The 23,689-nt window shown below is 42.5% G+C and overlaps 1 protein-coding gene across 7 annotated transcripts in view; it reads left to right on the plus strand.

Moving 5' to 3' along the window:
• The window catches only part of LOC147008993 (protein furry homolog-like), a 395,449-nt gene that overhangs the window by 53,646 nt on the left and 318,114 nt on the right, over positions 1-23,689 (plus strand). For 4 of the 7 annotated variants that reach the window (XM_085864327.1, XM_085864326.1, XM_085864328.1 and 1 more), the window contains exon 2: positions 4,387-4,611. The exons of the other annotated variants lie outside the window; for them this stretch is intronic. In XM_085864327.1, the coding sequence (XP_085720453.1) occupies positions 4,387-4,611 (225 nt within the window). The remainder of the gene's footprint in view (positions 1-4,386; positions 4,612-23,689) is intronic. 7 annotated transcript variants of the gene reach the window in all.

Genomic DNA, 23,689 nt, shown 5'->3' on the forward strand with positions numbered 1-23,689 from the left:
GAGTGTAAATCTGTGAATGAAATATTTACTGCACATCTACAGGATATGGAAAGATGGCAGAGCCAATAATTTTAATATGCACGGTGTGTTGTTTTTGTTGTTGTTGTTGTATTTCGCCATACATTTATTAGTATCGATTTGTTTGGAAGTGTGGATTTTATTTTTTAAATGCCTCGAGAGTGTGTCGGTGACCTGTCAGGTATATGACTCGTGTCATATTTGTTTGGTGGTAGAAAATTGACATGTCTGGTACAATATAAAAAGGGCTTCCTCCCTTTTTCAAAAAAAATGTGGACAAGCAACTGTTAAATTTTTTTAAATTTTATTTGGCCTGATTATTATTGAAGGGGAATGTGAAGATGGTGTGGGGAGGAGACTATATCTACCTCCACCACTGAAGGTGGATGGAGGTTTGTTTTCACCCCTGTCTGTCTGTCTGTTTGTGAACAGGATATCTCAAAAGGTTATGGATGGAATGGGATGGAATTTGGAAGAGAGGTTGGATATGTGACAAGGACGAAATGATTCGATTTTGGTGAAGATCCGAATCCGATAATTACATGTTTTTTTTTTTGTTTTTTTTTTAAGTGATTCTTCACCATTGAGAGATGGGACCAAAAATGATGTATTGGAGCACGATATCTCAAAAAGTTGTGGACGAGTTATGACAAAACTTTGTGGACGAGTTGGTTCGGTGACCAGAATAAGCCAATTATATTTTTGGTTCAGGTCCAGATTCAGATACAGCCCATCAGTGGCCTGGGATACAAAACGTAAACTGTTCAGCCTGTCGGAGGTACGCGCTCTACCGAGTGCCGATCTAGTTACACAAGTAATATATAGATTCTGGTTTGGACGTCTCTCTCTTGCACTGGATGGAAACAAGCTCAAATGAGCTAAGATCCTCGTCCTCTTAATGATGACGTCATTGTGATGTATCAGGTTTGCGATAAATTATCTGTGCCAAAGCCCGGCTTGATTCCCGCAAACAAAATTCAAACAGCTTGCCTTGTTTCGGAGATAATGGTATAGGCGATTTCCATCAGCGGCGATATTATGACGTCAACTTTTTTTAGATCCTCGTGGAGGATCTTTAAGTCTTACTCATGTTGTTGTTCTTCATCTTCTTCTTGTGGACTTTTTTGTTTCACAGCCTACAGTTTTCATCGAAACTTCCTGAAACTTGGCGTATATATGTTAAAATACCCTGCGCAGACAGTAACCATCTCAGATTTTGAAAATTCCTCCCAGATAAAAAGTTATGACGTCAAAATATCTCCGCTAATGGAAATCGCCTAAATAATTATCTCCGAAACTAGGCAAGCTTTTTGAATTCTGTTTGCGGGAATCGAACAGGGCATTGGCAGAGATGAATTACCGCACATATGATATATCACTATGACGTCATATCAATTTTTATGACGTCATTCCTATTTTTTGTTTCACAACCCAGAGTTTTCATCGGATTTTCATGAAACTTACCATGTATATGCAGAAAGTCCATGCGCAGGCAGTAACCATCTCTGATTTTGGAAATTCTTCCCAGAAAAAAAGTTGACATCATAATAGCGCCGCTAATGGAAATTGCCTATACCATTATCTCCAAAACTAGGCAAGCTGTTTGAATTTTGTTTGCGGGAATCAAGCCGGGCATTAGCACAGATAATTTATCGCAAACCTGATAAATCACAATGACGTCATATTCGTTTTTATGACGTCATCGTTAAGAGGATGAGGATCTTTGCTCATTTGAGCTTGTTCTAGGAAGAATTTCCAAAATCGGAGATGGTTACTGCCTGTGCGTGGGCTTTCTGCATATACATGGCAAGTTTCACGAAGATCCGATGAAAACTCTGGGTTGTGAAACAAAAAATGTCAAAAAATAGGAATGACATCATAAAAATTGATATGTATTGATGTATCATATGATATGTATCATCAAAATTGATGTATGATATGTGCGGTAATTAATCTCCGCTAATGCCCTGTTCGATTCCCGCAAACAGAATTCAAAAAGCTTGCCTAGTTTCGGAGATAATTTTTAGGCGATTTCCATTAGCGGAGATATTTTGACGTCATAACTTTTTATCTGGGAGGAATTTTCAAAATCTGAGATGGTTACTGTCTGCGCAGGGTATTTTTACATATATATGCCAAGTTTCAGGAAGTTTCGATGAAAACTGTAGGCTGTGAAACAAAAAAGTCCACAAGAAGAAGATGAAGAACAACAACGTGAGTAAGACTTGGAGATCCTCCACGAGGATCTAAAAACCAATAAATGATTGAAGAGCATGATGTATGATGGGTGTAGGTATAGGTGTAGGTAGCTCCCACCAAGAGTGGTCTTTGACCTTCTGAAGGGTGAGCTCCTTAAAAAATATAAAAGTAAAGATGGAGTTGGTATAATGAAAGAATGATGCAACAAAAAGGAAGACTAAGGTGAGATTTATTTAACAGGCTATTCAAGACCGTAGCACAATGGTCGTGTTTGTTTAAAGTCTCGAGGGTAGGTGGTGGTGGTGGGGGGGGGGGTGAGGTCTCGGTGCATCTTGACAAATGGACCGTTATATAATCTTCTTCTTTATATTAAATGTGATGTTTTGATTTGATTCATGCACCCCCTGCTCGAATCGTGCTCATCTGCTTCATAATGCTTATAATAATTACTACAACCTTATCATAGTTTGATAATTAACCCTTCAGTCCATTACAAGAAGCACATCATTGCAGAATTGCATAATTTATTTTGCATTTTTCTCTCCCTCTCTCTTTCTCTCGTGGAAGCAAAATTGAGATGACGCCATTGTCTGATAGTTCCCAAGGATACAAAATACGTTTTTTTTCCTTCACTTTTTTTCCCCGACTCGCTCTAAATCTCAACCAGTAAAGGTCACAACGTGTGACATCTCTGCATTAAATGAATTAACTCTTATTATTATTATTATTATTATTATTATTATTATTTACTAACAATGGTCGTAGTACGAGTGTGACGTGGAAACTGATTATGATGCAATACGTAAATGCCATTGAGGGTTGTGTAATTTAGTATTTTATCTCTTCAATCAATCCTCCCCATTCATTGTACCACTGAAAGTGCTGCGGCTCACCGAGCCCCGTCTTAGGGTTCCTCCCCTCGACGTACAGCGTCTCTCGGCCTCAGTCACGATCTGCGCAATGACGTCACGCGTTTGCCCACTCACCCGAAATAGCTCTCCGCATCTTGGGGCATCACACGAGCTGCTACCTCTGGATACATCCGTCCCCGGCGGCAGCGTGTTCCGTCTGGGCCGCCGCAGGGTTCTCGCTCTGGGCAACCCATCCGCAGGGGTGTGTTTGCGACGGTTGGACACTGCGGAAATCCTGATCACAGCTGACGCGTTGCTCGCTCCTTCTTTCTCCTTGGAGCACATCTCGAGCTTTGGGACCGATGTGTCTTGCCACATGATCGTTACAGTAATTTTAATTGTCTTTTGTCGCGTTATTTTTCTTTCCTGAAGGTCGGTCGTCAAATACCTGGGAGCAATTCTGTGGGAGCGCACCTTGTCTTGATTTTTCAAATACCTGGGAGCAATTCTGTGGGAGCGCACCTTGTCTTGATTTTTCAAATACCTGGGAGCAATTCTGTGGGAGCGCACCTTGTCTTGATTTTTCAAATACCTGGGAGCAATTCTGTGGGAGCGCACCTTGTCTTGATTTTTCAAATACCTGGGAGCAATTCTGTGGGAGCGCACCTTGTCTCAATTTTCAACTACCTGGGAGCAATTCTGTGGGAGCGCACCTTGTCTTGATTTTCGAATACCTGGGAACAATTCTGTGGAACCAGACCATGTCTTGATTTTCAAATATCTGGGAGAAATTCTGTGGAACTCGACCTTGTCACGATTTCCAAATACCTGGAGGAATTCTGTGGGACCGGACCTTGTCTTGATTTTCAAATACCTGGGAGTCATTCTGTGGAACCAGACCTTGTCTCGATTTTTAAATACCTGGGAGAATGATTTTTGATTCATTCATTTGAAGTCAGCTGGGTGTTTCCACCTCCGTCTGGATCGGAGCATAACCACCCACCGGTTGTCACGTTGTATTGTCTCCGTGCCACGAGCATCTGCTTTTGGACTTTAGGAACTTGATTACCCATCTGGTTTTATCCCCCCCTCGACGTGTTCGACTCTCAGTTTCCAATTTTGCAGCTTTTCTTGAATTGTAACTGCTCACTGCGTCGTAACTGGAGCATCATCAGTGCTTGCTTGTACCGTTGATTGAAAATGGAATGACGTTTACTCCATTGAACCGACTGCAAGATATACCTGCCATGTAAGTGTGTGGTCATCATTACCTGCTGTAAAATTTGTATTCCTCTCCTCTGCTGCTTTCGATCGAAAGAAGAGCTCCTTGGGACAGCCCGTGCAACCAAAACTTGTTCTCTACTCGAATGCTGGCCGGCGGTTGCACGTCGGACCAGGTGCACCATCGGCATCATCAGCACCGTGTCTCTCCTGCGGAAGGGCTGTGCAGAGCCCGCCGGCTGTCTCTGTGCTACCATGGCCAGCATGCACGATTCCGGCTTTTTCGAGATCAGCTTGAAGTCCCTGCTCAGATCCTGGAGCTGTGAGTACCCAGTAGTCATGGACCTCTTATGTTACATACACGGGGTGACGCTGAAACACCGAAGCTGTGTAAAAGTACCAAAACATATAACGTTTCGGTAACTTCAGTGGTTGTGTGTCACCCTGTACACTTGGTGGCTAGACTTTGGGTTGTTGGTCCTGTGTTATGAATGTGACAAACTGAAATCTCACATGTCTTGTAAAGTGGGCCATGACGTTGGTCTCTGTAAGGGACTTTAAGCTGGCTGTGTTTTCAACAGTACTTGCATTTGCATACGATTGTTAGAGCTACTGAGGTCAATTTAGCAATGTCATTCGAGGGTAGGATAATTATGCATGTAAAAATCGATGGTTTTGCACAATTTCACTCCATGTCAGTATGGGGTCTTTTTATTTCTTCATTCTTCTTTTCCTTTGGAGAGAGGTTGGTGCTGGGAGCGTAATTTTATCAGCCATAACCCTCCATAACGATACCCATTTGGTGCAGGCTCGGCCATGGCACGATGTATTTTTTTTAATCGTCAATTACAATAGTGCAGTGCCAGTTATCACTATGTAGAGATATGGATTTTGTAAAAATATTCATCCATCTGTCCATCTAACAATACATCCATCTCCCAATCCTTCAAGCTAACAATTCATGCATCCATCTAAGAATACAACCATCCAACAATCCATCCATCCAACGATGCATTCTTTCATCTGACCATCCATCCATCCCCCAACAAGTGTACAGGGCGACACAGAAACAGTTCTTCCATCCACCCATCTCTCCACCCCCACCAACTGTACAAGTTGAGGCAGGAACAGTTCTTACATGCATCTATCCATCCCCCTACCAAGTGTACAGGGCGACACAGAAGCAGCTCTTACATCCATCGGTATCCGTCCATTCATCCATCATACATCCATCACAGAACAAAGTAACCACTCAACATTGCTTTTTCAATTATCCATCCAACCATCCACCCACCATGTGTACATGGTGACACAGAAACATTTCTTGCAAAGTTTTCTCCTCACTCCCTCCCCTCAACCTTTTCTTCTCTGGAACTGACTTAAAGCAGCCTGGTTTGTTTGAAATGACAATTGTTGCAGAGATTTAATCCTGCACTTTTGCAACTTCAGCTTTCAGGGTTAGTAAATATGAAATGGAAAATAATTGTTTTGTCCTCATGATATAACGTAACTTGTATTTTCCCATAATGAGCAGAAGGTTTTCCTTGTCAATATAATTCATCACACTTCCATCGTAAACATTTTATGACTACTATAAAAGCCAATCAAAAATAATGGGTTGGAGTTATTTTATTCAAAACATTCAAGGAAACTGGAAGATGTGATGTTTCGTCGTATCTTGGAATAGCTTCCGTGTCTAGATTCTTTGAAGAAAGAATACTCCAGCCAGCTTACCAATACTGAAAGGTTTTAATCACTTTTGACTTTATTTTAAAACACTCCAAGTGCGACGGTAAACACTGTGCTTTTTCTACACAAAAGCAAGGTACCGACAGAAGGGGAAAAGCAAATTCCCTGCACCTCTCCCAGTGGAGTTGACGCAACACATGGGCAGAGCATACATATGCATGAGGCAAAACATGGATACACATGAGGCAAGACAATGGTTGGAACATAAATATATATTTTACATTGAAACATGGTTACATGGCTATGTCGCACTCCTCGCCTGTTTTTTTTTTTAATATAAACCACAACGGCAATTGATTGAGCAAACAGAATTACAAGAACCACGGGAGCCACCTTGGCTTGAAACGTTGTCAAATTGTTTTTGATCATTTGTCAAAAATGAAATAAACTGACTACATAGTACATCATATTCAGTCACTAAATTCATGGAACATACTCTGGCCAACGAATAGGGACATAATCGAAAATAACATGAGATGATGAAATTCACAATCAATAGAAACAATGAAGGAATTCACTGGTATAAGCAGTATGACCTCAGTTACGGGACACAGGTAGATATTTGGTTTGCCGTCCTTCATGGTGTGGATTCGAGCTTTTCGAACCCGACCGTCTGTGCTGGGCAATGTCTCAATCACATTGCCCAGCACAGACGGTCGGGTTCGAAAAGCTCGCATCCATAGGGCCAGTTGCTCTTGTGAGCATCTGACTTCAGCAGAACAATATCATTGACACAAAGGTTGCATTTCTTGACTTGCCACCAAGAAGGGGCTGCAGGGTCAGGGGATACTTTTTGTGCCATGTTGACCAGAAGGTATTCGCCAAATGCTCTACACGTCGCGACTGATAGCCAAGAATATTTGTCGGATAGCCAAGATCGCCTTGTGTTTCACGGAGGCGTTGTCTTCATGGTAAGTAGTGCCGCTGGTGTCAACATTTCTGACACATCTGGATATGCAGACACCGATACAAGTGGATGAGCGTTGACAATAGCACATACCTTTGCCAGGAAGGTAGGAAGTAGCTTGTGGGTTAGAGAAACTTTTGTCTCCAAGAGAATAGCATCTAGGATTCTATGACAGACACCGATAATTTGTTTCCACACTCCACTCGTATGTGATGCCTGGGGTCAGGTTGGGGGGGGGGGGGGTGGGGGTTGAACTTCCTCTCAAATTTGTTGTCCATCATCTGTCGATAAACATTCTGTCCATTTCCTTCAGGGCGTCATTTTAGCACATTTTGAGCCCCGACGAAGTTGCTTCCACAGTCTGAAAATAATGTTTTATTTTAACAGGCCCACAGATTACCACAAAGCGGCACAGTGCATTGATAAACGAAGATGCAGTCACCTCCCCAATGAATTTGATGTGCATTGGTCTTGCTGACATACAGGTAAATACTATGGCCCAGCATTTTCCAGAGGAGACGCTGTCCCTGGTACGACGGGTGACAACCTTCCACGGTGCAAAAACGTCAAGGCTAACGTGAGTATAGGGAGCAGAAGTTAGAAGTCTCTTCGGAGGAAGATCAGCCATTTACTGCTGTACACATTTCCCTCGGAGTTTACGACACTTGACACACTTGTTCGGTATACCATCCCATCAATGAGATACTTGCTGCCAACAATCCAATATCCACCGGAGCGAGTAGCATCACTTGTGAAGTGTCTGCCTTGATGATTCACTTCATCAAGATAATGATGTGCAACGGGGGTCGTAACTTGATGCTGTTTGGGTAGTATGACTGGATATTGCTTTGATACTGGTAGTATCACTTTGATTTGCTTGGTCGAGTCTACCACCGATTCTTATAATCCTTTGCATCAGGCAGGATTCAATTTGTGCAGGGTTCTGGACTTGTCCACTTGCTTACTGTTAGTGATGTGAATTTCTGAAGCATAGGACTCACGATGAATGTTGCCAATTATGATCGTTGGAGCTTCCTCCATCAGAAGAACTGGAGGTTGTCGGTGGGCATGTCGACTGTTGTGATTGTCTGCTGCCTCTTTCGCTTGAACAAGCGTATGAAGTGGACCAACAAAGGAACACCTTTGATCGCAGACTTCCACTTGGAAAAAAACGTGTGACATGTTGTGTTCCCAATGAACATTCATGCTTGGTAGCTAATACGGCGATAGAATGAAACTCCGGATCCTTAACCAACTCTACAGCAGGCAAAATGGGTGTCATAGGTAGTTTGGAATCCCAGAGAAATCTTGGCCCAGCCAGTCATAAAGTCTCCATAAGGTCATAGGCTTTTTACAGAGTGAGGGCCAGATCTGCTGAGTTAATGTCATTTACCACATAGTTCCATTTAGAAGGTGATGTACTCTTTTGGATCCTTTGAAGATGGTTGGCCACAACACATAGAATCGCCAAGACTCATTTATATATATATATCCGAGCACCACATGACTCTCCGTGTCAAAAGTGACGGAGTTGTTATATGTCGCTCGTCAGTGATAACGTCGACCAATTCCACAGCCAGAACAGCGGCACAGTGGTCTAACCACAGAATACTTGTCTGAAGCGGTGCCAACGTTGCTTTTCCTGCAAAAAAAAAACTTGCTTTGACTTCACCGTTGTGAAGCTGCAAATAACTGCAAACACCAATTGCCTCAGTCAATGCGTTCTGAGAAAACGTGCAACTCACGGCATGAGTTTTCAGACATTGGACAAGGACAATAACAGCACAGAACGTTCATAGTGGTGAGAGAGGCACACCAGTTGTGCCATTGTTTCTTGAAATGTTCGTGAAGTGGTTCAACCCATCCAAGTGCAGCTCTGGCATTGTCTGGTAAGATCATCTGACGCAGCAACATCTTTCCCAAAATGACGACAGGTGCTGAGAAACCAAAGGGGTCGTAAATGCTGTTGACTGTCGATTGAACTCCATGCTTCGTGAAGGACTTGTCCATGTTGGGAACAGTGAAGATGATGGTGTCTGTTTCCAAATCCCATGACACTCCAAGTGACCACTGAACAGGTAGCAGGTCGGCACGAAGGTCAAGGTCACGCAAATCCTTAGCATGCTTGCTACCTGGAAAATGACCCATCACTTCCATGCTGTTGGAAGTGATTTTTGTTGAGATGTAGATTCGCAGTCGACGACATCGCCTTGGTATGAGTCAGGAGGTCTGTGGCTTCAACAGGGGTAGCTAAGCTCACCAAACCATTATCGACGTAGAAGTTCCTTTCCACGTAACATCTTGTGTCACATCCGTATTTTTCTTCACCATTCGACGCAGTTTTACGTCGTCCATATGAAGCAATGGTGGGACTCGGACTGTTCCCAAATACGTGCACCTTCATACGAAATTCGGAGATGTCCATTTTGCGGTCATTGTTCCTAAACCAAAAAATAAATCACTGAAAGTCTCGGTGATCCTCACGCACATAAAAACAATGGAACATTTGTTCTACTTCGGCCATCATGATGATGGGTTCCTATCTGAAGCGGACCAATACCCTGAGGAGACTAGTGACGAGGTCTGGGCCAGGAAGTATAGCATTATTTAGCAAGACATCACGATAGGTAGCACTGCCGTCGAAACCAATCAAATATTTTCAAGTTTGCGTGGATGAAATACAGCAAAATGAGGAAGATAACCATCATGGTCGTTTTGCCCCTGTTCCCGATTCAAGAGACTCAGCACGTCCTTTGGAAAAGAGTTTCACCATGAAGTCCACGTACTGCTGTTTAAGGGCTGGGTTCTTATCCAGAAGCATGCAAAGGGACTTTAAGCGGTTGATTGCAAGGGGTCGATCGTCTGGAAGTTTTACATCGTCCTTGAAGGGTAACGAAGCCACCCAAATGCCATTGTCATTCCAGATAAATCCGTCCTCCATGATCGTGAGAAAACGGTTGTCTTCTATGGAGCGACCCAGCTTATCATCATTCCTTGTTCACTGAAAGACGTCACAGCCGACCCCGTCCTCGTAGGCTCTGTGGTCCGAGGATCTCCCGAAGAGCTGACCTGAAGTTACGTGATAATGTGGCAGGGTGACACGATTCGGGCTTGGCGAGCAGACTGATGGTCTTCCATTTTCGAGAATGTGGGTACGATAGGCCAGGCCTGTAGCCAGGGCTCAGTATTAAGGGGGGCATATGAACTGGATGGGGGGGCACAATTATTATATTTAATATTTTTGATAACCCGGTATACTATTGTATTCATGCAGCATTGACACATCTATACTGAGGTTGCCGTCGCATACTAACCAAATTGATCTCAGCTAGATTTAATATGTTCCGATGTTTTTGACCTAAAATAATTCGAATGTAGGAGAGCCGCAACAAATTGGCACATTCACAATGCAAATATTCAATGATTAAACAATTGGCACCAATTCAGGTGCACCTATACAAGGTGTTGTGAAGAATTGGCATTAGAAAATTAATATACCAGAGATACAATAACTAAATGGGGGAGGTTGGCACCAGAATCGGTGCACTTTGAAATAAAATACAGTAGGCTATGACCTGCGATCATCACGTTAAACTATCAACAGCAAATACGACCAGCCTGAAGATACCACAAGGTCCGCATTTAAAGCAGTCAATTACACAGAGGTAAGGTTATGCACAAAGCACTAGATATGGGATATGCAAAGCACCAAACACAACATTTAACTTAAACATCAGAAGTACAAAGCAGCCGACCATGGCGGGTGCTGACCACAACCACACACGCATCACCAGCAGTCACACACACAATCTGAACTCCTCGTATAGTTTTTATACCGCTGTACTCGCTGTCAGAAGAGCTGCAGGCGACGTGTCTCGGTGTGGAATCTTCTGAGGACCTTCTCCTTCCATTCATTCAGGCATTTACGTGTGAGGTCTCTCTCGAAGGCCAGCTGTACCAGTTGTGCATGGCGCATGGACCGTCGATGGTCAGTGAAGACATTCCTCAATGTTGAGAATGAATTTTCACACATGGCAGTGGACACACCAAATGTTAGTCCAAGTCTCATAGCAGTCACTACACTTGGAATGGCTTCCAGCGTTTTGTGGTATGTTGAGAGGAGTTTTTGTGATGTCCATCTCTCGTTTGGCTGCTTTTCTGTCTGTGAGCGAATAAACTGCTTTGCAACCACACACTCTGTTTCACTGATGGTTGACTTTGTTAATGTCATGATCTGCTGGAGCAAGTGGGGATCCAAAAACGTGCCATTTTCAGGATTCAAGGCAGCGAGTGAACGGGCGAGTTGTGTGTTGCGCTCACCGAAGCGCTGAGCGATCTCACCAAGCACAGTGTCAATTGCGCTGTAAAAAAACCCTCTGCAGTTCCGTCTTGTCATTGTCGTTGTTTTGTCCTGTAGTCTCCAAAACTACAAACTGTTCCAAGTTCTTATGCATTGTGCGTCTCCGTTTTGGTGGTGCAGGTGTAGAAGTGCGAGCATCGTTGGCCTTGTTCCACAGATCAGTGAACTCATCCTCAGAGCGGAGTTTCTTCACGCACTCTGTAGCACTCGCCACCAGTTCCAACCCCGTTAGCAAGTCCATGTCCTCTGCCTGCAAGAGTCTGTTAGAGCCATCTAACAACATCAGCAGTTTTTGTACAAAGATAGCAATGAACATGAAGGCAGGCCCAGAGACTTCCCGCAAAAGCCCAATAGCCTCCATCCTCATCTCTGCACCGTAGGCGCGCTCTGCATCAATCTCCGACAGTAAGGATGTGATATCCTTAAAAGATCCTATGATCGCAGACACGGTGGCTAAATGTCCCGTCCACCTTTGATCAATAAGTCGTTTTAACCGCTCACCTTTATACTGTGCATCAACAGTGGGATTTCTGAAGAATTTGTACAGGCAACAACAAACCTCGAGGAAATCAGTGACAGCTTTTTCTGCTGCCAGTGCGTGGATAACTACCAGATGGAGTTGGTGATTTAAGCAGTGCACATAGGGGATTTCTCTTTCCAATATCTCTTGCAACAACTTTTGCACCCCACCGTGCTTCCCAGCCATTACCGAAGCCCCGTCGTACACCTGACTGAATATTTTTGAAGCGTCAAGTCCTGTTTTTGTCAGCTCTGCAATTATTAGGTCTGTCAATGTTTTTGCATCTCCAGCGTCGGCTGTAGCTATTGCGAGTAGACACTCTGTTGCTTCATTTGATGCCGATACAAAGCGAATGATGATTGATATGTTCTCACGTTCAGTGGGGTCCCTCGTCCCATCCACCTTGATGGTAAACCACGAAGTGCCTACTTCTTCCACGATTGCATCCGTCACAACATTACTTAATGTGCAGATCATATCAGTTAATTCTGCATTTCCCGACTAGTATAGCTTGCGTTTCGTGGGATATGCTTTATTATTATTTCGGCTAGCTCGGTGTCTTTTTTGAGTGTGCAGTTTAAAAGCGAGAGGAAGAGCCCACTGTGCCCATCTGACATATCTTCAAAATTATCAAAGCTCCCTCTAAAAGGTATCTGATTTTCGGCGAGAAATCCCACAACATCTATAAAAGCAGACACATAGTACCGGTTTCTATTTAGCTGGTCAGCATTGAGGAGTGTGGAAATCTCCTTACCACAATCGATGCGCCTCTCATTCTCCTTCCACCTCAAAACACAAGTTAAATGTTCCTGTGAAGTTGCGTGTTTGTGAAACCCCCTGCCTTTCTCAACAGCATGTTTCCAATTCCGGTAGTCTCGCACTGTGAAAGTAGAGTCCACTGGGCCACGTGCAGTGTTAAACTTCCTACATGGATAGCAGAATGCTGCATCTGTCTGCACACTGTATTCCAGCCATTCATTAGTCTGGTACCATGAGGACACAAACGAGCGACTCTTGTTCTGCAACAGATTGCCAGGGTGCCGCTGTAGAACAACTTGATTCGGTCTCTCACTTCCAAGATCATCGGGAAGCAGCTTGACAGTCACACCCGATCCTGAGGCCGCCGCCAAGCGTGGCAACTCGGCTGCCTGCGCTGGGGCTCCAGCCGCAGGGCTGACGTTACTGGCTTGGCCAGGTTGGCCAGCTGTCGGTATTTCATCGACATGATCGTCTTCTCCTCCTCCTCCTCCAACTCCTCCCACAACATGTCTTTCATCATCTTCTTCATTTTCGTCGCTTGCATTTTTTCCTTTTCTGAGCCATTTTCGTATATCCATCATCCACGTCTTTTTCTCCTGCTGCGAGCTCGTGCTCTGTGATTCGTCCCTCGTGACTCGCGTCACTAATCTCGCGACTCGCGACATTTGACGGTTGACGGTTTTATTTATTAAATGATGCATCCATCAAAAACAGGTTTTATCTGCATAATTTCAAATGTAAGCACGATTGCAAACACATATTTTAAATTTTTATTGTAAAATTACTTTTGTAAGATGGAGGGTTGACGGGTTGTGAAGGTCACGTGGTGCACGTGCACTTCATCTTTAATAATGTAAATTTATGTCTTTTCCTTCATCATATCATGATGATATTACATTTATACCTAACTTACAACCAATCAGGTTACCTGCTCAATAGGGCCTCCATATCGAATACGCTGATTGGCTATTCCTTAAAACTAAATGATCCACGATATATATATATATATATATATAAATAAATATATATAACCACCCACAACATCGACATTCGACACGAGGTCTTGGCTGCTGGCATTGGTGTTTGCGTTATTATCTTTTATCTTGTGGTCTTGGACTGTATTGTCTTGCCAATTGCATTTGGAGATGCGCAGGGAAGCGCACACTTGACTTATCTCTTGATTCTTATTCAAAGAAGGGTATTATTAAAGAACAGTTTATCCAAGAAGGCCTTATTATTCACCACATTGAACATCTGGAATAAGGGTTTTAGTTCACACAGGTGAACTCTTAAACAGCAAGTTCACAGTGGGCACTCATCCTTAAACACTAAGTTGTTCACAGAGTACAACAGGGCATAAATGAGTGGCGTACAAGTGGGGGGGCACCAGATGCGCCATGGGGGGCATTGCACCCAAATGCCCCCACCCAGCGATGGGCCTGCGATAGGCCTCCACTCGCTCAGGGCTATGGACGCCGTCCAGGGTAATTCCAGCGTAACGGACGTAACATTGAGACAAAAATTGCATCACTTATGTTGAAATTTTGAAAAGGTTGGCCATATTACAGAGAGTTTCTTTATTATTACATATCGTAATTGGTCTCTATGGCTTTCTGATATTGGTACAAACCCCACTGTGTAGTCTACTACTAAAGCAAAAATCAACATTTAAGAGGCGTAACGGACGTAACATCGAAATGGACACAACTAAAACTGGCCATAGCACAATTCTTAAATCCTGCGAAATAACCAATTTGTAGTATACCTTTCATTCACGGTAAGCAAACTAAGCATTAGTAGCATACTTTCTGTATTCCAACGATACGATATGTCTGTTGGTTGTTAAAATATTTTGAAAAGTTCACTGTAACGGACGTAACTCAGCAATGTAACGGACGTAACCCATGCGATCACATATTGGATAGTCAATGCTAGGGCGCATTTTATGATATCTATACAATCTCTTACATACATCAGCGAACATTTGGTTGTCTAACAGCTTGTATAAGCCTCATTGCTTGCATCTGCCTCGTTGATGTTGATCTATAGGCACAGAGAGAAATGGATCAAATATGTTGATGAGTAGTTACAGCCTGATCCTATATCAGTAATATTCATCAGCGAATACTACTTCGGATTAAAACATTCATCATATAGCCATATTTTCGACAAAATGATAACAGACAGAATGACTTACCATTGGAAGACGTTGAGGCAGTTTTTTCAAGATGGCCGCCAAATCACGTGACATCATCCACGGAGTAAATATCGCATAAATTATGAAAATTCAGACCTAACTAAGCACCGTCCAACAGAAATCCTTTTGAAAAATACATTTTCAAATTTTATGCTTCATGTCCATTATTACGTGGAATTACCCTCCAGCCATACATCGCCAATTATCACCCATCCAAGGTCCATATTTGGCATGCTCATGAGGCAGTACCGTTGAAACAAAATGTCCCAGAAGACAAAGAAAATCATAAGGTGGTCTATTCTGAGATTCTCTGACCTTCAGCAGCTGAGGAGCATCTCGTCCAATTTACAGCAAGATTGTCGCTTTCGGGAAACATTTCGGCGATAGGAAGTTTACATGGTGTCCCAAAAAATATACAACTTTTCATCTGCAAAGAGGATGGTCATAACATATATATATATATATATATATATATATATATATATATATATATATATATATATATATATATATATATATATATATATATATTTTTTTTTTAAAGATATATGGCTGGATAGAAAGCTGAAAGGTTGAAGTTTATTGTACCAATGTCAAAATTGCCACCAAAATGTAAATTTTGGTATAGAATCGTCATTTTCTTTTAGACCACATGTTCGACGTCGGCTCCACGTTGGCCGATCACTGCCTGCAAACGCGTTGTCATGTTCTCCATCACTTTGGGAAACGTTTTTCTGAGGAATGTTCTGGATTTCTCGGTGGATGTTTTCCTTCAGCTGATCAAGAGTCTGAGGCCGAGGGTTTCCATAGATCCTGTCCTTGAGATACGCCCACAAGAAGAAGTCTGGAGGAGTAAGGTCAGGGGAATACAGTGGCCACTCAACGTCTTCGTAGAGGGAGATAAAGCGGCCCTCAAAATGTTGGTTGAGAAAACGCCTCGTTTCCCTGGCTGTATGGGGCGGTGCCCCATCCTGCTGAAACCACTGGGTTCTCATCTGGATCAGGTTGTTTCTCCTACGGGTCTGAGTTCGTAGCTCAGGCAGATAGAATTCTTGAATCATTTTGCGATAGTTCCTCTGGTTTACCGTGCAAGTGCATCCCTGGTCATCTTCAAAGAAGTATGGACCAATTATCCCATACCAACCAACCATCACCCACATGGTGACTTTGAGAACAGATCAAGGCACCAGTTCAGTTGATGCATTACCAGGATTTTCAGTTCCCCAGTACCGAAAGTTTTGCTTGTTTACCTCCCCGGATAAGTGAGCATGGCATTTGTCCATCATGTGCAGTTTTTTTGAGGAAGTCTGCATCTTCCTCCAACTTTCCTGAGAACCAATTTGCAAAGTCTAGTCGTTTGCGTTTCTGTTGATCAGTAAGCACCGTTTCTGTTTGAATTTTGTATGGAAAGGCATGAATGTCTTGGCGAAGGATCCTCTGAAAGGTGCTCTTATGAATGTTTGTCTCGGCAGAAAGTCGTCGAATCAATTTTTTTTTGGAGTCTGAACGACCACCTGTCTCACCATTTCCACATTTTCTTCACTACGACCTGTCCTCTTCCGACCACTGTGATCCTTGTGAAGGTCACAGATGGTTCCTACATTGGTAAACTTTGCGATGGTGCACTTTATTGTCCAAAAGTTTGGTGCATGGCGCAAGTGGATACCGAAATGTCTCGAGTAAAGACGTTGCACCTGTGTATGACACTTTTCATCTGGTGCCAAAGTTCAATAATTTTCGTCCGTTGTTGTACGGTCAGTCTTGGCATTTTTCTGGCGCTTACTTGGTATCAAAATAAACTTCAGGGTCTCTGCAACAAGAAATGAAGCATTAGTGACAAAATTACTGCTTTTTTAGGATCAAACAAAACATTTTAAAAGTTGTATTTTTTGGGACACCCGATATGTGAGTGGAACCCTGCGACCTCTGGTGTTGGAATCTCGGAAGAATTACAAGGAATAGCATTGCACTCGGTTAACTCCAGGAGCGGCAGGTAGACAATTCCATTGAAAGATTCGATGACTAGATTCCTCATACACCTACCAACGGCTGCCATAGTTTCAGAGCAGGTTTTGAGTTCATAGGGGACTAGATTATTTGGCACGTTGAAGTAGTCAGAGTTCACTGCGCTTCACAAGACAGGTTTGGGAACAAGACCCTCCTCGAGATCCACGACGACCTCAAATGTCCGTACACCTGTTATTCACCGAGGGTCACTCTTCGCCATGCTTTTGAAGCCTATCCTATACTCTCTCAGGGTTCAAAGAGTTTCTGATAAATTGCCCCTCTGCTTGTCTGTGATCATATTTTCTTTGTCTTCTGGGACATTTCGTTTTGACGGTACTGCCTCATGAGCATGCCAAAGTCCGAAGCCTCGGCCTAGTGTTTGGTATGCTTATATCTTCTTTATTTATTCGACATCCTACGGACATAAATTAACCTTCGTTTTACTATGTGCGCGTTGCACATCACGTGCAGTAAATTGCATCTCCCTGCACCTTGTCTTTTATTGTTATTAAAAAAAACAAACACTTCTGAACACCTCCCTTGAGGCTCGGTTTGCAAGTCACTGTCTACAATCCCAATAGAAGAGCCATAACTACTCTTTTATGGAAAACTAACAGGATACCCGTCTTCAACGGATTGGAGATTGTAGGCTTTGTTACTCAATGATTGAATCGGGCTTATTTTATGCAAGAACTTCCAGGTATATTACACGTTACTGGTTCGTCCTGCATCATATACATATATGATCAAACCCATTTCAGTCCCAACTCTGGAGCATCTGACATAAAGCTGGCCATGTGAAACACATGGCTTGGCTAGATAGAGTCCTGCTTGGTGCAGCATTTGTCTGTGTGTCTTGTTTATTGTCATGGCGAATGACACAGATACCGGGAATTGGAGCCACTTGAATTTCAATGGACAGTCGCTGGGAGTGAGTGCTGTATGAGGAATCTCATCACATTCTCTCCTGACAACTCTCCAATGGAGATCATAGCTTTTATGAGATTTTTTTTCAGCAGCTGCCGCATGACCAACCAAGTTCAATTGTACAATTTTGGGGAATCCCGTTTGCGAAGAAGCATGATTGGTGTCCCGACTTTCAATTTCAGCTCATGAGGTGGCATGCCTGGAGGATGAAGCGAGTTCAGAAACTCAACAGGATAGTGTACAATTTGATCCACATCTGGAACAGCGCCAATGGATTTATAGGTGACTTCTTCACTGGACACACGTTCCAATAGTTCCAATAGTCGTTGATTTAGTGTATGAACGGAATCGTTTCGTGGGGCTAGTATTGCCTGTTGCAACTATCAATGAGTGTCTCCCTAATTTTGGAAAAATAGGGGCAATACCCCTGAGCACTCATTTTGGGAACCAACCCCTCTCCCCCCCCCCCCTTGCCCCCTCACCATAAACCTCCTTAGACTCTGATTATTATTATTTTTTAATAGCATGAACAAACTTTGGTACATACTGGGTGATGAAGGTTATGGTCAAGTTTCATCGGAATTGTGTGTGGTTTCTGAGAAGTTGCAAGTGTTTTTGGATGAACGGACTGACTTACTCATTGATTGACTGATGACGCACCATCCCATAAGCTCCCTGGAACTACATTCCAGGTGAGATAAAAATTAGGAAACTCGCTGTTTTTATCAAATCGTTGTCGGAACTCACCACTGCAGCCAGATTTTTTTTTTTATGAAGCAGGAGGAGGCCGTCACCAGTATCAGGCTCGATTTTTACCATCACCAATGTCGAGCAGAAGAGTGGAGAACTGGTGTGCACTATGATTTCCTCGTAAGTGCAAGCGCATATTGATACGGAGGGTCATTTTTTTCAACCTTTTGCCACAGCACTGACGATTTTAGACTCGCATTGACTTGATCGGCTTGATTATCCCGCCAAATTATTGTCAAAGTTTGTCTGAAATCACCGGCAAGAAGAACTGTCACTGTGCTCATGGGTGTACTGTTTTGTCGAATATCTTGCAGAGTTCAGTCAAGTGCCTCAAAATGCCTGCTTGTATGACATGGTACATTGTCCCACACGATTTGTGAAGCTTACCTATTCCGCAATCATTTTTCACATTGCACATCGCTTTGTCGACCATAGTCAGATTGAGGAGTAATTTGAAGGCGGAATGCACCGTCCTAACACCTTTGAGCAGAGTCTCCGCAATACCCAATGATGCTGGAAGACACACACACACACACACACACACACACACACACACACACACACACACACACACACATACACACATACACATACACACATACACACATACACACATGAACACACACACGTCCGTGAATTGTAGTAAGAATACATTATGTGAAACGTTTTTAGTATCAATAGTTTGGTAGCACGAGGTGGATTTCCAGAACGACTATTGACAATGTAATCCAGGAGGACATCTGTTATAATGACTACTAAAACTAATGAAAGAGGTGGAGCTACTTGAATTCGTTGCACAATCCCATGGTGTGTTTATGAGGTGAGGTGTGTTCTGCAGATTTCCTTGAGGATGTGTTGAAACTTTGCCTCTCATCACAGAGACAGGGGTCTTGCTTTTGTGGGTTTATGATTAGCTGGTAAACATGTGACAATGTCCTTTTTGCGTGCTTGTCTATGTACAATTGGCTAAAAGTAACACAGCCATGTGATATCATATATATATATATATATATATATATATATATATATATATATATATATATATATATATATATATATATATATATATATATACTAATATAAAAGCCCGTCAAAAATGAGAGGTTGGAATTCTTTTGTTCGAAATATTCAAAGAGACTGTAAGATCTGATGTTTCCTAGCAAGAAGCGTTATATTAAAACACTAAACGTACATATTTAAACCTATTTTCTAAATCGTCTGGGACGTTTCATTACGTTTTGACGGTACAGCCTTGTGAGCATGTCAAAGTCTAAAGCCTCGGCCTAGCGCCAGGCGTGCTTCTATCTTCTTTATTTATTCGACACCCTACAGATGTAAACGAACATTCGTTTTACTCTGTGCACGTTTCACATCATGTGCAGTGAATTTCACCTCCCTGTGCCTTGTATTTGTTGTTATTGTTAATCACATCTGTAAACTGCCCTTGAGACTCAGTTTGCAAGTCATCATCTACATTTACAATGGAAGAGACAGAATTGCTCTTTGATGAAAAATATTTGTTGAAGTTTTTTTTTTATTCTGAAAAATACACCAGAGTGAACACACAGTCGTGTGAAGAGATTGGCCTTTAAAACCCTACTCAAATCGTCCTTATGAAGGGGGAGACAGACAAATACACACTGTATTTTATATCGGTAGATTATAATTTGTGTACTCCACACATGATATGCTGTTAGTAGATGCTGCTTGCAGCATAATTTTGAATGTTGGAGCATTTCAAAGACAGTATCAACCATAACAATACGTGGATGTACACTTTCAGTTTGTCTGACGCAGCTTAGGTCATTTGCTTGGAATATGTAATGCAAGAAGAAAAGGAAAATGCACTCGGTTATCTCCAGCAAATGCTATTTTGAAGTCTTGAAAAATTCATATTTATGCTGCAATATGGCTGCTTGTGTCTTGTTATATATAAATTTTAATATTTTCATGCCTCCCCAGCTGAAGGCACCAGAGGCGTTCTGTTTTCAAGTTGTCCGTCTGTACGTGTGTGCGTGCTTGCAGATTTTGGTTGCTGCAATGACTTGTGAATTGCTGAAGAGATTTTGACCAAACTTGGTACAAGTACATACCGTGATGCAAAGATCAACTGATTGGATTTTGGGTTCCATGGGTCAAAGGTCGTGTGGCCTTCAAAAATCATTTTGCAGATCATAACTTGAATTTGAAGCGTCTCAACAATATAATGATTTGACTTTTCACTTTGCAGCAAGCCACTCGAGCTCGACCACCACTGATGTAATATTGTTCCAGTGAGCTTTTGCTGAACTGCATTACAAATCTTTGACAGGCAGTCTACCGATATAAAACACAATGTGTAATTGTGTAGTTTGTCTGCCCCTCCCCCTTCGTTTGGACGATTTGAGTAGGGTTTTAAAGGCCAATCTCTTAACACGACTGTGTGTTCACTCTGGTGTATTTTTCAGGATATAAAAAAAAAACCTCAAAAAATATTTTTCAGCAAAGAGCAATTCCATCTCTTCCATTGTAAATGTAGATGGTGACTTGCAAACTGAGTCTCAAGGGCAGTTTACAGAAGTGATTAACAATAACAACAAATACAAGGCACAGGGAGGTGAAATTCGCTGCACATGATGTGCAACGTGCACAGAGTAAAACGAGTGTTCGTTTACGTCTGTCGGGTGTCAAATAAATAAAGAAGATAGAAGCACGCCTGGCGCTAGGCCGAGGCTTTAGACGTTGACATGCTCACAAGGCTGTACCGTCAAAACGCAATGAAACGTCCCAGACGATTTAGAAAATAGGTTTACATTTGTACGTTTAGTGTTTTCATATAACGCTTCTTGCTACGAAACATCAGATCTTACAGTCTCTTTGAATATTTCAAACAAAAGAATTCCAACCTCATTTTTGATGGGCTTTTATATTAGTATATATGATATCACATGGCTGTGTTACTTTTAGCCAATTGTACATGGACAAGCATGCAAAAAGGACATTGTTACATGTTTACCAGCTAATCGTAAACGCACAAAAGCAAGACCCCTGTCTCTGTGATGAGAGGCAAAGTTTCAACACATCCTCAAGGAAATCTGCAGAACACACCTCACCTCATAAACACACCATGGGATTGTGCAACAAATTCAAGTAGCTCCACCTCTTTCATTTGTTTTAGTAGTCATTATAACAGATGTCCTCCTGGATTGCATTGTCAATAGTCGTTCTGGAAATCCACCTCGTGCTACCAAACTATTGATACTAAAAACGTTTCACAAAATGTATTCTTACTACAATTCATGGACGCGTGCGTGCGTGTTTGTCATGCTACTCCTTCTACAGTTTGCACCCGATTTCATCCGGACTTGCTACTTGGGATCAGCATGACCCCAGTTAATGCCTAGGGGTGTTTTTATCTTTGCCGGTGGTCTTGGGATGAGGGGATTGGGGGAAAGGTTTGGCCAGAAGATGCCGGTGTGATCACGATGGGTATGCCCAGTTTTGGGAGGGTGTACTGTCAGAAAAACATTTAATTGGCGATTACTGATGAATGATGATATTACATCTTGGATAATTCCTTACATAATCCAATGTAGTAATCCATGTGAGTAACATACTGGTGCATTAAATAATGGGTTACTTTGTCTTATTTTCTTCCAAATGTTTTTTTTTTTTTTTACAATTATCTTACACATATTTAGGTCCCATTGTGGAGCTTGTACATAAATCACTTTTAGGATAAAGAAATTGGAAGACATCAGTGAACCGTACTTTCGTAAACGTAGCAAGGGCATTGGTAGGTAATGAATAAATAAATACACATAGTGTACGGGAAAGAACAGTGGGTTCTTTATATCATCACAAAGTAGAGGTTCAGATGAGTACACCAAAAAGGCCAACGTTGAAGTGCTTTCAGTGTTGAATTAACATTAACATTGTGGGACTGTCAAATATGTTTTCAAAACCAATGAGGTAATACCTCGCTTTACGCTGCCCCCATAGAACCCTGATTCATGATAGAGCTCTTTGTCTTGGAGAGAAAAATAATAAATCCATAACCTGCTGCGCTTCCAGGATTTTTTCACTTCATTTATGAGATCTTAGTATTTGGTCATTTTCTTTATTTCTGCATTGTTCATTGTTTAAGCCTAAATTGCTGGGTACTGAAACCTCTGGGGGTGTGTGTGTGTTCGGTCATAAAGCATAACATATCGTTCTCTTTGCTATCCCTACCTCCACCCCTCACCTTTCTCTCTCTATTTTTCTTCTTTCTCCCTTCACTCTCTCTTTGTTCCACCCTTGCTCCCCCACCCCCCGCCCCTATACTTCTGTGTGTCTCTCTCTCTGTCGCTCTCTGTCTGTCTTTCTCTCTCTCTTTCTCTCACCTCTTCCTCGCAACCCTCCCTCCCTCCCACAGTGTATAGCAACATTTGGTGAGGTGGTGCTCTCCCTTCCTCCCCCTCCCTTCCTCTCTCTTCCCCCTTCCTTGCTCCCCCTTATTCACTCACTCAACTTTGTGTCCCTCCTCTCTTTGTCCTCTCTCTCTCCCCCTCTCTCCCTCCCTCTCTCCCCTCTCTCCCCTCCCTCTCTCTATTTCTTTGTCTCCTTCCCTCTCCCCCCCCACCACCTAATATCCTCGTCAGTGAAGTGACAGGTTGTATTTTCTAGATAGATATACTGCGAAACGTGGTGTCTGTGCGTTCTTCTGTCTCCCGTTTACCGTGGCCACTTCCCGCGCTGCATTTGGAAAGCTTCTGATTGGTTATTTTGCATTTTCATTTCACTATTTTTTTTGATGCAATATAGTGTCACTTTATTGTCCCTTTCAGTAATCTTATAAAATCAAAATGAACATCTGGATTAATGTAGATTTAATACACATCTTCTTGGAGTAACACATTTTAAAATAGCTATATTTTTCCCCCTTTTTTTTTTTTTTTTCCTTAAATCCGATATCCACCGCCATTTCATGGTGGGTGGCATAAGTAGCTCAGAGCTTTGGCTCTGAGTGAAACCAATAGTGCAACACAATTAACCTTGATAAATTCCATGAAATAATGGCCAAAGTGTGTGTGTGTGTGTGTGTGTGTGTGTGTGTGTGTGTGTGTGTGTGTGTGTGTGTGTGTGTGTGTGTGTGTGTGTGTGTGTGTGTGTGTGTGTGTGTGTGTGTGTGTGTGTGTGTGTGTGTGTGTTTTATGTAATTTTTAGGCACCTTTGTTTGGATGATATCGGTTGCAGTACCTCA

The sequence above is a fragment of the Eptatretus burgeri genome, chromosome 18 (assembly GCF_056783735.1).
Source record: "Eptatretus burgeri isolate ZD-2024b chromosome 18, Ebu_testis_v1, whole genome shotgun sequence".
Taxonomy (NCBI): Eukaryota; Metazoa; Chordata; class Myxini; order Myxiniformes; family Myxinidae; genus Eptatretus; species Eptatretus burgeri.